We start from the raw sequence: 17153 nt of genomic DNA, 5'->3' as shown, positions 1-17153 counted from the left end.
AGCATACTTAATGCCTAGTTCAAAGTAAAATTCAATGAGCTGATCCAGACTGGGAATAGACTGGGAATAGACATATGTTCAGAAGGAATGGAAGAAGAAAAGTATTGTGAGAGAATTTATTGCGAGGTAATGCGAAAAAAAATTTGTACCTTATGGATCTTATCTTAATGTGTTTTTACATGTAGCCAAAACACTTAGGATAAATGAAAAATCTTTAATGAGCCAACAGTATTAAACACAGTCCAAATCTTTAAAATAGAACAAACAATTTATTGACTGTTAAGACTGAAAACCGATTTCCAACAATACCCCTCCTGTAAATATATTTTAAATAGATTCCCAGTATATACAACAAACCCTAATACACATTCTGATCAAGGAGAAACTTCATAAAACAAATCCTTATGTAAAGACAAACAAAAATAAGACAAAACACTAATAACTAACAGCCTTGTGCAAAAAAAATCCCCACACAAACATTGGTAGGATCTGCTGAAGGCACCGAGGTTATAATTAAACAGTGATTCAGTGTTATAGCAACAAAAGATTTTAGAATTTTACAGTGTAATCTATTCACAAGTAAAAATATGAAAAAGCTAATACCTAGCAATAAGTAGGTGCTGCTAAAAAATACAAACTATCTGCGACTATTCAGTAACACGTGACTTTGGTTTGCAATACAATTCCTACTGTTGCAAAGTCAAACAAATGTATAATCAACAGATAAACAGTGTGTTCTTTCTGCTCATTAATGCACTCTTCCTTGGTAAATACACCTGAATTCAGTTAATGTCAGTAACATCACATAAATAAACCTGCACCCTGTCTTTCATTTTCACCATGGTAAAGCTCCATATTATGTCAGAAAACAGTATGGTAATCTTTACAACTCAACATGAATTAAAATGCAACGCCCCAGTTACACCATGTCTTCAATTGACCATCTGAAGAGCTTTTTGTCTCACTTCATCTAAACCAGAAAGCTGATTAAAACAGTAATAAGAAAATCCTTCATCCCTTCACCCTTCACTAATCATCAGCTTATCCTATACAGTATTATACATATGGGAAAACATAAAATTCAGTGAGCAACAATCAAACAGCAACTCCGTTCATCAGTAGTGCAACATGTTGTGTTACAGTACAACCTTCATTTCTCACTTCCGTACAATCGTCAGGCTGCATCTCATTTTACAGGGCAACTAGTCTGATTGCCTGAGAAGACAGGAACTATGAAACAATCAGAATTTAGCGCCATAAAGAGTACTCCATGTATTAACATTTGTTAGAGTTAAAGACTGGTTACCCTGTAAAGCTTTATGTGCTGCTGTAATGACAAAAATATGTAGACATATATTATAGGGATCCATCATTCATTGACAGAAAAACATTCTCAGGTCAAATATGCTTTTTTTATATATTCCAAACTCTACACACAGTGTTTATCTTTGAGGCCCCAGAGTGTTATCTCTACACTAACAGTGAGATGGATAGTAAAAGTCCCAATACTTTAACAGTGACAGGATTTAAATAAATGTACCTTTACTAGGTCACAGCTCTTTGTAGCAGTGCACCTCGGACACTTTCATATTTATACCCTTAATCTGTCTAATTTTAAATGCATTTCAGTTATTTTGTGATGAGGTGTTGCACATTTCTTTCTTTTGTCATACCCACTTTGCCTCCTGCCTCCTAATTCAGCTTCAGTTAGTAATTTCCTACAATAACTTTTGATAGCCTGATATTTGAACATGCTGTATATTATATTATTAGTAGTGGGGAGTGCAAATAGACATTACATGCTTGTATAAGACTTTGAGCTTGTCTTCTGTGCCACAATCTCCTTAAAAGTGTATATGTGGAATATGTGGAGAGAATTGGGTTCACCTCACTAGGCTGATCTGTTGACCATAAGCCACAAATATGCAGCAACAAGATTGTTCCTGGTTATAAGATATTTGTTTTTTTAGGTGCTTTTCAATAAATAATCACATCCCCATCCCCCCCCAAAACAATGACGAGAGCTCAGACTAATCTGGTACATTGATCAGAGAAAAGACTAGTCTGAGTCACCAAGGATGTAGGGGAGGGCCTAGTTTCCTTGGGGCCTGCCAAAGGCTCCCTGAGCAGCGGAGGTGGCAGCGCTGGCTGCAGCAGTCTGGAAGTTTCGGTTGGTCAGGACTCCCTGGGAGAACTCCTGCTGGGCTTTAGTGAAGCTGGCACCTGTCCTTCTGTACTTTGAGTGAACCTTGGTGAATAGGGAAGAGGGACACAGGTTAGGTCAGTCACAGGTTTATAAATCAGAAGAAGTCACACCTGTTAGTGAAAAATCTGTCGACTCTCACTTGGAACCTGCACCTTAGAGGGATTTTCAAAGTGAGGAAAAGCAGAGCAAATTGTGAAAATTGTGTTTAATGGCTTTTGAACAGGCAAGACATGGCTGCTGCATTTTTGGTCACATCTTTGTTAATGCCACAGCTTTCAATCCAATTGTGTGGAAAGTTATGCCATGGGCAAAGAAACAAGTAATGACCTTTCAGGCTGAACTAGATGAAGGTGCGGATGCAGGATTTTCTTTTTAAGATTTGCTACTATTGCAAGACAGTTATTTTTTTGGGCATTTTTTTAATGCTTCTGCTGTTTTCTCTGGCACGCATGTATTTTGTTGCGAATCTAGATCCACATGCAGTTCAGAATCAAAAGAATTTAACATTTTTCTGTTATTTAAAGAAACTGATTTGTTCAACCTTGGTGGAAGCATATGCTTTCTGTAGTTTTAGAAATGATATTTGGCAGGTGTGGACAGGCATAAAAACAAATTTTTGGAAGAGAATGAAAGGCCACATGGTCTTCAGATTCCACATAGAGCACAGACTTGCTGGTTGAATGAAATAAAGGCTTCATACACTGACCATAGTGTACTTGAGTCTGCCTAAAAATCACAGAAAAACATATACTGTAATTGTTCATTTTGTGTCTCTGTTTCCTTTTCTCATTCACTACCCTTGTGGTGTGCTATGTTGAGGTCAAGTCTTTCAAATAAATTGTCTGGAGGCCCAGCTTGCTGACCTTTTTTTGGGAGTTTCTACACCTTTATAAACTATCAACAGCTTCCTAATTCACATATTCCCTGTGCTGTCTAAGATGCCCTTTCATTGCAGCTGATGTTGGAAGTTTTTGTCACCACTATTTTTAGTTTCTCTGGTTATGTTTCTCTCTGATCTGCACGCACCCTCACTGAGTTGGAGTCAAAATAAGCAACATGAAGCCACAGCAAAAATACCCATGTTTATATACAGTATGTATGTCATGCCATGTTTGACTTTCTATTTTAGGCAAGTGCAATTAATTACAAGGCACTGTCTATCTATCACTATCTTTAATTTTCACTGCAACCTTCCAGCATGTGTAGACTGCATATTCACAAATGGGGGTAATGTTACCTACCCAGAGACACATGACATATTAAACTCTACTGGTTAATATTTAAATGGTAACCAGGTTATCTGCAAAATACACATCTCAGTAGCTCAGTATTCTCTTTTGTGAAGAGAAACTGTAAAACTGTTATATTAGCATACCATTTTCAGTAAGATGACGCCCAGGACGGCGTTCACGGTGAAAAAACCGGCCACCACCATCATAACCACGGCCACAGCCAAGTTTTTGCCGATCATGCTGATGGACACAATCCATCCACTGTCGACAACAGAGTCATACAAACACAACCATGTGTCATTTCACATTTCCTCTACAGTAAGTGAGTACTGTACAGTATACAAACAGTCATTAAAGAAAAGTACTGTAAATTAATGAATGAAAAAGAAATGAGCCAACATCATATCCTCCACCAGTGACTAATGGAAAAGCATGAAGCTTGAAAAACCGAATGATGGAAAACTGAAATATTATTATATTATATGAAATAGAAAAGAAACCCAAAGAGAAAAGTTCCACACACTTACAAAGCAGCACCCCTGACAAGTTAGGGCAGCAGGAATCTGTCAAAGAGACGCAAGAGAGGAGATACAGGCCAGAATACACACACACAAACACACACAGGTTTGAATGAAGAAACACAAGGACCAGTGCATACCCACATTTACTATGAAGCTACCCAAAGCTGAATGCATATGGTTCATTCTTACTAATGACAACAGATAACCCATGAAACCCATGAAAAACTGTCTCATGCATTTATCCCACACATTCAGGCTTTCACACTCAACATGCAGATGATGATGATGATTCAGTTAAGAAAGGTTCCCACTGACCTGTTTCCCCAACTGGGGATCCCCACAGTCTGGATGACGTACACTGCCACTTGGAAGAAAAAGACGAAGAAGAAGAAAAAGAAGCTGAAGGAGCTGTCGGACCTAGGGAGGAAAACAGACACACAAAAAGGCATGTTATTAATCTTACATAGTGTTTAAGAGGTTTGTAATAGATATTAGACTTAATAGAAAAGATACTCTATTAATTATTTAAGTCACAAACATTTGTCAACAGTGTATCTGCACTTTGAAACCCTCAAATGAAAGGCTTGTGTTTCAGTGCATTACTAAATAATGTGGTGAAAGTTCCTCCCAGACCAAAGAAACAAAATAGTCTGTAAAATCTAAACATTATTTTTCTCATGTTACTCCAACTGTGAAGGTGTAAATACAATTTCTGCTGCTTCTCCTCTCTGACCAGGATAAAAGGCTAGAGAAAACACTCATTAAAAATGTTGAATCAAAAATGCTGAACTATTTAAAAAGCAATGAAATGCAAATCATAGAATATTTCACAAACTGGGACAAGGCCAGTTAAGCAGTGTAGTGTACCTGAAGGCCTTGTAAACAGGCCTGTACCAGCAGATAAAAGACACAGGGGTGAAGAGGATGAACCAGAGGATGGAAAGACCAAAGTCTACACCGTGCGAAGAGTCTGCAGTGAAGTAAGCCAGGCAGGCCAACACGTTGAGGAACAGAGTGGCACTGTGGACTGAAGACACAGAGAGAGAACCCATGAGCGGGACTAACAATGGTGGAATGGGAGGTGCGGTCAAAGAAATTGTCCTCTGGAAAAAATACAACGCTCTTTGTTTTTGAAAAGAAACAGAATTGTGTATATTTTTCTAATAAATCTTTGGTGCCGTTTTAGAGGCGTTACTGGATCTGAATGACATCTTGATCAAATAATTAATTAATAAGAGAGACAGTATTGATGTGTAGGATGTGTGATTCGTGAAAGGGTTTGCCGGTAGCGGTGGAGTGGACTGACCTCTGCTGGATTTTAAAAAGAGTGGAGCTGGGTTGTAACAATGTTACTGAACTGATTTTAAAATACTTCTTTTTGTTTTTTAAAGCCATGGACGGCCTAGCTCCCTCCTACGTTGTTGACATGCTCTCTGAATACACACCAGATAGACCCTTGAGATCATCAAATAAAAAAGGTGCCTTCAACCATTATGGTCCTACCACATGAACTCAGGTCTGTTACAACAGTGTCTTCCTTTAAAAGCCGACTAGCTTTTAGTCAGGTTAATGGGTAAAACCTTCTTTTTAGAAATAGTATTATTATTTTTATTTCTTTTAACAATGATAATAATACCTTCTTACCCTACTCTCTTATTGTAATACCTTCTCACCCTCTCATTTTTTATGCTGTCTTATATGTTTTTATATATATTTTTTTATATATGTAACATCTTTTTATTTTATGTTTTATCTTATTTGTTTTACATATGTAATGTTAATGTGATATATTCGTTATGTATGATCTTTACTTGTTTTTAAGCACATTGAGTTTACGCCTGCCATATGAAATGTGCTATATAAATAAATTTGACTTGACTTGACTTATAAAGTGGCATCCTATCCTCACATGTTAAAAATGTTCAACATCCTCTAATGAAAAAAAGCAAAATTCAACAACAGTGTGTTTTTCTATCTGTAATATTAAATGTGTAAAGTTATTGTCAAATCTGTCAGGAGTTTTTCAGATGGCCTATTAATGAATTAATATATTTTAGCCAATTAGAGATAGAAGTATATTGTGCGTCATGATTATTTTGTTAACTTAAAGTCATGATGTGGAAACGCAGATGTAATAATGCACTCTGCAGTAAAACTGGTCCATCTCCAGCTCAAAGGCAATAACACAGAAGAAAATGTTAATACATGCATCTGAAATTATCACTGATTCAGCGTTTTAAAAGGAGATGTGTTCATTTACATACAAAACCATCAGATGTCAACTACACTATCCTAAAGATGTCCACAAACAACCCAATTTGTTGTGTGAGGAGGCCAGTATTGAGGAACTACTGCCTGCAGGGGTACTTACACATCCAGAGGTAGTACATTCTCTTGCAGATCCTGCGGTAGTCGTCTGGGATCTCCTGCTCAAAGTCCTGATAGAAGCACGGCTTCACAGGGAAGAACTTGGGAAGAGGTGGCCAGTTGTTCTCTTTGGCTGACAGACAAAGATTTTCCACACTCAATAAGCTTTTTGAATTGTATATCAATTCTTTTTGTTGAGATGAACAACATGAATCTACGTGCAGTCACTTATAACAACTGCAGCTACTTACCGCCTGTGGTTGATGCCTGGTTCCGCAGCTCCTGCTCCTTCCTCTCCAGCTCAGCTGCTTTCCTCTCCAGCTCCTCCTGCTGTTTGATCAGGTTAGCCTGGCCAGCATTTACAGTTGCCTGGTGGGTGATAGAGGAGCTGCACTTAAAACACTGTTAAATATTGTCAATGCATCATATTTAACTCCCTGCAGGGTTCTTCCTCCCTGTAGATGGGAAATTCATGAACTACACAAAAGGTTGCATCAAGCTGACACGTCATTCAGCCATGTAAGACTTCACCCCCTCCTTCAATTTTGATCTACTAACTACCCACAGTTCCCACTTGATTAGAATGATATAAATATTAGCTGAAGTAGAGCTGCGGCTAACGGTTATTTTAATTGTCAGTTTATCTTTTTTCAAATAATAGATTAATTGTTTAGCCTATATAATGCCAGAAAGTGGTGTAAATTGAAGAATTTTTTTTAACAATTTATCAATTATGAAAACTGTTGACAATTTTCTGTCTATTGACTTATCAATTAATCAACAAATTGTGTCAGTTCTAACCTGAAGCTAACTGTAAGTCAAAACACTATTGTCCTCATCTATTGTTTTCATCATTCCTCCTGTTAATACTGACTATTAGAAGATCCCTTCATAATGCACTGTATAATGTAAATGATGGGGGACAAAATCCACAGTCCTCCTTCTGTGCAAAGATGTATTTAAGGGTTTATCTGAAGCTAATATGAAGCTTCAGCCATCCAAATGACTCAAATCAAGTAGATATCTTTCAACATTACAGTCTTTTTAGTGCCAAAGTCCCTCTTTTTGTTACTATACTTCCAACGCAGCTCAACAGGGAAACACAAAGAGGGAATTTGATGCTAAAAAGACTGTAAATGTAGCAGATATCCACTTGACACATTTGAAGGGGATCTTTTAACAGCCAGTATGAACAGGAGGAATGATTACAGCGAGGACAACCTGTTTCACTGTTCATATGGACACCTGACTGTTGTTTTAAGACAGCCTTGAAAAATTGTGAACCTATCCTTTAAATGTAATTTCACATCTGCTTATTTAATGTCCTTCATTTGTGTGTGTTTGTCTAACTCACTTGTGCACTCTGCTCCACAGAGGTCTGTAGTATGGCGGGTTGAGATGAGGCAGCAGAGATGGGGATGGTCGTGTCAGAGTTTTTTCCCTGTGAAACAGATTGAAAGTGCTTTTTAATAATCACTAAATGTCCCCTCAATGATAGAACAACTACAAATTACATTAATATACATGTAAAAATGTGACAAAACCAAAGAAGCGTACTGTACCATTTCAGTTGCAGAGAACGGGTTGAACTCCCCGATGCTTTCAGTGGCTCTGCTGGTGGCTTGTGTGACTGAGGCATCCTGAAAAGGAGATCAAACATAACTTGATGTTACCATTGTATTGTTGAGAGGCCCTTGGAAGTCTTTATTTAGAGTTAGGTGTGGAGTAAGCAGTGGCTGAGAGAGTCCCAACCAGTCCAGGAAGAAAACTTGACTGCTGGATTGTCTCACACCTCATTAACTATTCATAGACTCTTGGCCCCGGAGCACTTTCGTCTCAGTTAAACCACAATTTCTTGGGTTTGAACAAACAAAAGTTGATCTGCCTTTAAGGAAATATGTCGAAAAGACATACATGCATGTCATCAAAAACTATTAGATCTGAAAACACTGGGATGGGATCACCAAAACAAAAAACAAGAACAAGCCCTTGTAGAGATGAAAGCTACAAAGGATATTTCTTGCGCCAATAACCACCATTTCCCCTCGGGGATTACAAAATCAATCTTCTGGTTTCTTTCAATGGCGTGTTGAGGAGGAGTCACAGTTGGTGGTTGAATATCAGCAGGCACCTGTTCGCTGCTCTGCTTACCTGCGCAGGTGAGTCAACAGCTCCTGCACACCTTCAACGCCTTTCTTTTCAAGATTATCCTCATAAAATAGCCAATAATTAGACTATAATGAGTCAGACTTTATGCTAGTTTCAATTCTTAGGCAGGAAATGCTGAGGCCAAACCCAGCAACCAACCAAACAGGTTTTGGTTGCAGCATATCTTTTACAGCCTTAAACTAGGTTCACACACAGAAAACAATACGACAGTCACACCTGAAAGGGATTTACGTCCACTGGATCGACGAAGGGGTTGCTGTCAAATCCCGACATCGTAGAGAAAATGTTATTTTGTTTGAAATAAACAAAACGACAGCTCCTGTCTAAACGACGGCGGCGGCTGTTGCTGCTGCTCCTGTTGATCCTGATGGTGCTCTGAGCCTCTGCGCATGCGTCACTCGATAGGTGGACAGCGTCACCGGAGGTTGACGCGAGTCATTTCTAATGAGTCCGTCTTTATTTCTAAAAAAATAATGTCACTTGGTTTCATATGTGCGGTTCTCGTGACTGTTTGAAGTCAGTCCACTCGCGTCTGTCTTAAAATACGATCCAATCTATTGTGGTAAACGTAGAAAGTGCTTTTTAAAAAACTTTATTTAATGTCTTAAAACGCACTTATGATGCCTTCAGGTGCTGTTGGACGTTTGGTACACATAGGTAAATTACATGTTTGCAAACGTTTAGTCAGCAAACATAAAATTGAAAACATGGTAACTAAGGTTCATAACAATACATATAGTTCCATTATATTTGGAGCTAATAACTTATCTTGTAGACCTTGAAATCTGATTTATGCACATCCTCCCTTCATCCCATAGACTGTATATAATATATCTTTATATACAGTCTATGCTTCACCCTAACACAACGGGACGGAAGAATTCTAAAAATTCCCGATAAACAAAGACACCTGAATGTAGGCCGGACCTGAGGTATGTACTACGAAGAATGGCTTTAAATACATGTAGGTATTATTATATATGACCATAGAAGGAGTATTTTTGCTATTCAGTTGGATGATGAATATGTCATGCACATAATATACTTAAAAGTAATGTCAGACTGTTTCTGCTACCAAAGCAAAGAGTGGAAAAATAGTTAAGGACTGATGGTCTATCTGACCCAAATGTTGCATTTATAATCATGGGAACCAATTAACAGTGTGTGAATTATTTGTGTCTAATAAAAGACAATGTTTCGTTTTTATTTCCAGTTATAATCACTCTGTTGTCTCATGTTATTCTGAGTTGCAGAGATGGAATCAGAGTGTAAAATCATCCACTGTCAGATATCACTCCTGGGATAAAATTAAGTTTGCATGATTAAAATGTAAAATCTTCATTATGTGTTTAGTGTCGTAAACGAGCTATCCGTTTATTAGAAGCTCTGTTTTTTTAAAGTGGAAAAAGAAAGTCTGGAACAGTAAAATGTTTCTATTGACACATAAAAATATAAATTGCTCTTTTTTTACTTGTCACTTTATTGTAAACTCAGGACTTTTGTCCATGTCGGGATTCTGTAGGAATGATGACTCTTTTTTTCCAGTGATCTGATTGGTCAGTGGTTGGGGTGTTGACAGGTTGAGATCCGATCCTCTGAAATTAACCTGCTTCGGAGCGCAACTTTTTTTTTTTACTAGGACGGCGAAGTCATGACCCGCCCTACTCTGCCTCTGATTGGCTTACCATGATATTCTTACCCTAAATCCCAACCAGTCTCATCCCTCATGCCTAAACCTAACCAACCAAACCAACGATAGCAACGACTACTAGCCAATCAGAGGTAGAGTAGGGTGGGTCATGACTTCGCCACCCTAGGAAAAAAGAAATCGCTACTAAGCAGGTTACCTGTTCAGTTTAATGTACCATGATGATGTTCTCCGGTGAAAAGTGAACCACCGTCGCAACCCTGAAAACCAGAGTTAAACCCGAAATTACCTAAACCCCAAATTCTGCTTCGTAGTACAGGCTTCAGAGTACATAACTGAGCTCTAGTTGTATTTTTTGTTTCAGTTATAGGTGAGGGATTTAATCACACACTCTTCTGATCCCCTCTAAGGCTGGAAAAGATGTTATTACTCCTACTGACATTATATTTCGTAGTTATAATTTTAACCCTTTATGCTTGAACTTTGAGATGCTTCCCAACTGCTCTTACTGTTAGAGCAGTAGACATTTTGTTTGTCTCATCACCTATATAATAATATAAATATTTGGGAAGACGTGATTAGTGGCAAAGTTAAGAATTGTCTGCTTTCTTTAAGCGACATAATAGACGGGCTGAGTTTCAGTGGCTGTTAAGAAGCTGCTAAATGGACTGTAATTGCAAAGCCAGTTTCTGTTTTTACCCGTTACCAAACGGGCCCCCACTCATAGACCTTCATTTTTGTAATAATTAAGTAATGTGCAGGATATGATGGGCTCTTACTCATCAATTAAAATACTTTTCAGGACAGAGGTAACACCTGAAGGATGGACAAATGTAAAATTGGACTTGAGCTTGGGTCATATTTCACCTCCTTGAATCCTTAAAGCAATGCTCAGGCGCTAACACTGTAACATGAATCCCACAGTTATCAAAGATTGTGAAATAGAGTGAGACACTACAACACAGGGCTACTGACTGAGAAGGTATTTGCAACAAATATACACAAAATGTAAGTTGGGAAAGAAGACTTTTTCATTTTAAGATAGGTTGGTTGTACTTGTGACCACAGTGGATTTCAAAATGTCTCCTGAGAACTCAACTATGCTGCTAAAAGTGCAAATGAGTGTAAAATACAGTGTATTATATGCATTAGAGTCAGAAAAGATTCAGAGGACAATTTATTCTCTTCCTTAACATTATAGCAGGGAACGTTTCTCTCTGGTTTTGCAATGATGCATCATTAATTATTGGCCGTAGATCATTATAACTGGCCTCTAATTAATGTCAAATTCTTGCCTTAGATCAGGTAATACTTTTGTGTCCGTGCTTAATTTTCAAATACTTCATCTACTTTGCAATTGCAAAATTCACAAAACTAGTAAAAACTAGAAATACTGCCTTGTGGTTGTATGCCTCCGCAATCAGTAAAGTTGGAGTTTACATCCATGTCTGTCCAGACTCATAATATATCCGTAGTGAAGACTTTGAAGGAATTTAATAAAAGGCATTAAGTGTATTTTCTGGGGAAATGGAAGTTATCACTATAATGACATGTATGATTCAAGTGAATAATTTCCTGTGAGAAACATGCTGTCTTCACTTAGAGACTGTTTAGATATAAAATGTCATCACTTCATCATTTTATTCTATTAGACATTTGTAAGAAACTTTGTCATAGCTAGCGTATGAATTCTTGAGTTATGGCCAAAAATGTGTTTTGTGAGGTTACAGTGACCTTTGACCACCAAATACTAATCAGTTCATCCTTGAGGCTAAGTGGACATTTGTACCAGATATAATGAAATTCCCTCCAAGCGTTCCTGAGATATCGTGTTCACGAGAATGGGATGAACGTAAGGTCACGGTGACCCTTGACCGCCAAAATCTAATCAGTTCATTCTTGAGTTCAAGTGGACGTTTGTGCCAAATTTGAAGAAATTCCTTGATAAATAAATACCCCGTTCCCTCGTGAATGCGATATTTGAAGATATTGCATTCATGAGAATGGGATGGACGGAGGGACAGTCTGAAAACATAATACCTCCGGCCACGGCTGTCACCGACATGGAGGCATAAAATCTCTGCACAACTGAATATGCGAGAGGTGTGTTGGAGGAAAGCACAACTCCCGCACACTGCTGGAATAGTGAACTAATAAATATTCCAGAAGTGTACGGGAGTTTTTCTCATTGTTTCAAAATTCACAAACTACTACTTTGACATAACCCTAAATAACTGATAACATGGAAGAACACACCCAAAATGACAAAAACATAAACATTATCAATAATAAAGACAGAAGACATGATGGTTTTATGTTCTTGCTTGGTTGCTATTGAGCAAACACTTCAGAGACAGGAGGTGGAGAAGGATTTGGGAGTGGGGGGGCAACAATAGATTTTAAGAATAGAATGGCATTTTTGTTCACTATACTGTACATATGAACTGTACTGTACATTACAACTGTTGTATGGCTGTTAAGCAGTGAATGCAGGGATTTTATACACATCCGACATTCTTTACAGAGCTGGGATCCCCTTGGCTGGAATACACACCAGCTGACTTGGTCCCTTTGATGGCGGTATTTCCCTTGTAGAGGGAAAAAGCAGCACAAACTTTAAAAACACATGAAGTGGTTTTTTTTTCTCGTTCTCACACATACGTACTGTACAGTCACTCATGAGTGCTTGGCACATGCACACACACATAAATCATCCACTGCCCAAATCCGTACATCTCTGTCCAAGATACTCAAAAAAAAAAAAAAAAAAAAGATAAATATTTGACTTCAACTACCCAGCAGAGGCTGGTGTTCCGGCTTTGTACAGTATTTATACCTGTATATTATATGCTATAAAGAATTTCTGTGACATTAAAATTTATTAAATAAATGTAAGGGAAAAATACATTTGTAATAACAGAGCAACCACTGTTTACACTGATTGTTATGAACTGTAAACTCATTAAGCAGCTAATAATTGTGAGCTATAAGTTCACTACAACATCAGCGACTCCTGATGTTGCCTGGTTTCTTCTTATTTACTGTGGTACACTGCTTCAGCTTTCCAGCTCCGTAACATTCCCTGATGCTGAGTGGTCATTCGCTTATTCCAACATTCCCTTTACTCTGTCCTCCTGCTCACTGTGTCTCCTCTTGGCGCTGAGTAAAGAGCTGCCAAGGCACTGTGAGAGCTTGGGTGACAGTTTAGTCCACAGAAGAGGAGCCCTTCCACTCATTCCTGTCCCTCTGCCAAACATCTTCCCCCCTCTGGAGGTGGAAACACTGTACACGGCACTTGGGGACAATTCTCTGCAGATTTCAACAAAGAAAGGCTAAGCAAGAGTGCTTTGAGGAGTGACCATCGTGTTACCTCCCATGGAGAACATGCCTGCCAGGGAGTTGAATAGGGAGTGCTTTGGTGTCCCAGTGTCCTTCATACCATGAATTCATTACTGCCATACAATACCAGCTGCTGCGGTAGGTCTGGTGGGTCCCTGCTGTGTCCACCGCCTTCTCTGGTGTGCCTCAGGGTTGAATGCTTGGCCCCTTTAAGTTTCTGTTTGCCTTTCTCTGGATTGAAGGTGCCTCGGCTGGTAAACTGGGGCCTTTCGTCATAAGCGCCTTCCGGCTCTACTGTAGGGCTACTGTCTATGCAGTCTGAGCGAGAGGCTTGTGAGGCGTTCGCGGCCTGAGCCTGGGCCGGTCCTGAGCCTAAGGAGGGAGATTTGGAGTGGAATCGAAAGCGCCGGGTGGTGGCGGAGGAAGAGGACGACGATGCGTTAAAGTGTGATGAGGAGGAGTAGGATGAAACGGTGGAGCAAGAGTCCACAGAGTCCAGGGAGTCAGGCTGCCGTCTGAGAGCGCGGTGTCGGGGGCTCTTCCCGTCAGATCTCCGAGGCCACGGGGAAGTCAATACTGGACCTCTTTCTGCATGGGTATGCAAAGACATAAGTTGAAGTTTAATGCATTTTTTCCTCTCTTTTTTGTTGTTTTTTTGTTTATTATACATAGGATCTACATGGATGAGCGAGTTATGTTTATTTATTGTGACATACCACAGAAGTCAGATATGGTTCCCTCAGAGTCCACATTGAGGTTTTCAGAGCTATCAGCTGTACCGATAGAGGCCTCTGACTCCAGAGTCTCATCATCTGATGCTCGTGGCTCCAGAGTCAGCATCTCGAAAGTCAACTCCTCTCTGCAGAGCAAGCAAAACATTATCCAGATCAGTGAGAATACACACAACTCTGTAAAGGCATTTTTTGTAAATTCAGTGCACTTTTTAAGCGTAGCGAATGTGTTTACTTCTCTTTCTGCAGGCTTTCAATTTGCTCTGTCAACACTCTCTCTTCCTGCTGCATGGCTGCTTGCTGATGCTCTGAGATTTCGGAAAACGAGTCCGCTCCCTCTTCACCCCCACTCTCTTCTATCACAGCGTCTGTCACAGGGGGTAGCCGTGGACTGACTGGAGGCGAGGGTGTGTGGTAGCTTAGTCGCTGTACATGGCCCTTTCCCTGTGAAACATATCAAGGGCAGACGTCTTCTCACTAATGTGAATAACATATTCGTGGTCTATAAAAAGTAGCACTGAATGAGAACAGTGATGTCACCATATACATTTTACCACTTTTACCAAACAGCTACCCACTCAGACATGCGGTGTCTGAACCACATAAAATGACCAGCCAAGCTTAAAAACAGTACACTAAAAGACTCAAAGCCACAAACAAATACAGCACAACTTTACACAAGCTTTACCTTTTTAGCTGCATTTGGCTGCATAGCGCAAAAAGTGAGAAGCAAAAAGAATAGGATTCAGTAATGCCGTGTTCCCGAAGGTCATATGAGGAGTTTTAACAGTGCAGCACTGTATCAAGGTCTGTCAATTCTAGCAACTGGTTTGCTGCATCAATATAGTTTCTTCTAGCTGAGTGGCAAATGATGCACATGTTTAAGTAGGAATCTTTCGTCCTAAAAGTGATGCTAATAGTGATGAAATTATCACCAATAGATATTTACAATGAGATTCCCACAAGAGTTATTGAGAAAACAAGTTATTTATGATCTCTGTCCACAATTTACCAAGAAGAAGATATGACAAAAGTAAATTACATAATTCAATTTCCTATTTTATAATTCAAATTAGTTTAAGATGTAAGCATTCCAGGCAGCATTTTTTAAAAAGCTGAACATTTTTAAAGCTTTTAAAGACTTTAAGTTATGTATTTATGGTCCATACTCTACACAGCATAATGTAACAGACTAGAAGCAATTGCATGATTGCATAATATCAATAACTTTCATCCACAAGACACAGCTACAGGATACAGCCTGACAGAGTAGAGACATGGATGGAGAGAAAACAAAAAAACAGAAGCAAAGACTAATGACTCATGCTTTTGGGGATGAGAGAAGACAGACATTAATATTTGAAGAGACGAGACTGTGCAGTGATCGGTACCACAACAACATCACCACTGGATGATGGTTTATGTAATCCATGGTGTGTGTGTATACATACCATAGTGCGCGCTATGCTCATAAATCTAACAGCTATTAGTACGGGTTTCTGGGTAAAGGAAAGGACAGGTTAGGGAGGAGTATCTGGAGAGGAGAACAACAGCTTACAGAGGAGGAAATCAGGGGTGGCACAGTACTGAAGGAGCTTTATAGGATAGCCAAGTCAGTTAGTTTTAGCAGTGAGTCACTGTAAATAAATAATTCATAACAAATGCTTAGGTGTGAATAATCTGGTTTGATAACAGTGGGGTTAGTCATGTTATTTGATTTTACCATCGACCGTCGGATGAGGGTCAGTCTGCACTTGGCCTTATTCTCGGCAAACTCCAGGGTATTGATGTCCTTTAGTCGTACTTTGTACTTATTCATCTGTTCACAAATGATAAGTTCTACACACCTATGGAGAAGCAGCGAGAGACAAAAACACTTCAGAAGGACTGGAAATATTTTGTGATAACACACCGAAAAAAAAAAAGTGAGTTCATAATAAGTATGTGCCTTTTATTTTCTCTAAGGCAAAATGACAGAATTTCTTTGATTGAGATTCCAGTGAGTGTATTCTTACGCTGTCGTTTTGCTAATGTCCTGGACGCTCTGCAGTGGATCGATACTGTCAGGACAGCGCAGGATGCAGGGAGCAAACACTATAGCCAAGGCGTTAGCTGACATACGGTTTGTGTCCTCTTGCAAGGCAATCCTGAAAGCATGATTTCAGTATTAATATAGTTTACCGTACCGGAAATGATTTAAAGTTCATATGTTTCATAAGAGCACATTTTTTTATTACCTGACAAGATGAAATATGAGTCGTTCCAAGGTGTTCAGGTGAGTTCTGCTTAGCTGGTCAATAACTGAATATACCCCTCTGATCATTTCCTTTTTATCCTGCAAACCTGGAAAAGCATTTCCACAAGATAAATCACCATTCATCTTCTGCTATTCACAATTTGTTATTGTGGACAGAATCTCCAGTGTGAAGCAGCTTAAATTTAACACTTTGACATGTTGGGCTCTTACCCATGGCACGTATAAACTCCTCATACAGCTCAAATGTCATCAGAGGATTAGGCAGGTCTCTCAGCCACTGCTTGAAAACACTGGCGATGACATGGATGTTGTAGTCATCCAGATTCATGCTGTCCACATCTGTATGGCCACCAGGAGAATGAAGAAAACCGATACTTAGTATTCACTTTTAAATCTTTCCCACAGCTGTTTCTCAGCTGTAATACCCAGCTGACATTGCTCATCTATTAACAATGTTTTTTTTAGCAACTCTTTCACAAAATTACCTGTGTCGAGTCCCTGCTTGAGTTCTTTGATTTTATTGGTGGAGCCAGATTTCCGGTAGATCCCCTCAGTGTAGAGGCCATGCATCTCAATGTAGTTGATAAGTTTCTCCACAAACAGGGGCACCGTCCTCTCGTCATTTGTCAGACGAGAAACTTCCACTCCAAATTGTCTGGAGGAAAGCTCCGGGTCAAACTGTT

The 17153-nt window shown here is 39.2% G+C and overlaps 2 protein-coding genes across 8 annotated transcripts in view; both read right to left on the bottom strand.

The window, feature by feature from the left end:
* Window positions 1-200: 200 nt before the first annotated feature.
* On the bottom strand, window positions 201-8912 carry scamp2l (secretory carrier membrane protein 2, like). The gene is made up of 9 exons (XM_044354862.1): window positions 8712-8912; window positions 7889-7966; window positions 7681-7767; window positions 6578-6695; window positions 6331-6459; window positions 4827-4986; window positions 4275-4376; window positions 3582-3699; window positions 201-2248 (listed from the first exon to the last, which is right to left on the bottom strand). Exons 1-9 carry the CDS (start codon window positions 8766-8768, stop codon window positions 2093-2095), a joined length of 1005 nt encoding a protein of 334 aa, XP_044210797.1. The 5' UTR covers window positions 8769-8912; the 3' UTR covers window positions 201-2092.
* A 3538-nt stretch (window positions 8913-12450) lies between these two features.
* myo9aa (myosin IXAa) overlaps window positions 12451-17153 on the bottom strand; it is a 110664-nt gene continuing 105961 nt past the window's right edge. For all 7 annotated transcript variants that reach the window (XM_044354782.1, XM_044354835.1, XM_044354799.1 and 4 more), the window contains 8 exons: window positions 16956-17148; window positions 16681-16809; window positions 16451-16556; window positions 16229-16360; window positions 15937-16060; window positions 14449-14657; window positions 14199-14341; window positions 12451-14070 (listed from right to left, as the gene is read on the bottom strand). In XM_044354782.1, coding sequence (XP_044210717.1) covers window positions 13577-14070; window positions 14199-14341; window positions 14449-14657; window positions 15937-16060; window positions 16229-16360; window positions 16451-16556; window positions 16681-16809; window positions 16956-17148 — 1530 coding nt within the window. In that variant the 3' untranslated portion in view covers window positions 12451-13576. The remainder of the gene's footprint in view (window positions 14071-14198; window positions 14342-14448; window positions 14658-15936; window positions 16061-16228; window positions 16361-16450; window positions 16557-16680; window positions 16810-16955; window positions 17149-17153) is intronic.

The sequence above is a fragment of the Thunnus albacares genome, chromosome 1, assembly GCF_914725855.1.
Source record: "Thunnus albacares chromosome 1, fThuAlb1.1, whole genome shotgun sequence".
Lineage (NCBI taxonomy): Eukaryota > Metazoa > Chordata > Actinopteri > Scombriformes > Scombridae > Thunnus > Thunnus albacares.
This window is presented reverse-complemented; position numbering and strand designations above follow the sequence as displayed.

Bases quoted from the DNA above. Each gene is read 5' to 3' on its own strand.
- scamp2l (XM_044354862.1), bottom strand. From the start codon at position 8,768: ATGTCGGGATTTGACAGCAACCCCTTCGTCGATCCAGTGGACGTAAAT. The intron at 7,768-7,888 runs GTACAGTACGCT...TCTGTTTCACAG, and splicing joins CGTTCTCTGCAACTGAAATG to GGAAAAAACTCTGACACGAC. The intron at 4,377-4,826 runs GTACACTACACT...TTTCCTCCCTAG, and splicing joins CCTGTTTACAAGGCCTTCAG to GTCCGACAGCTCCTTCAGCT.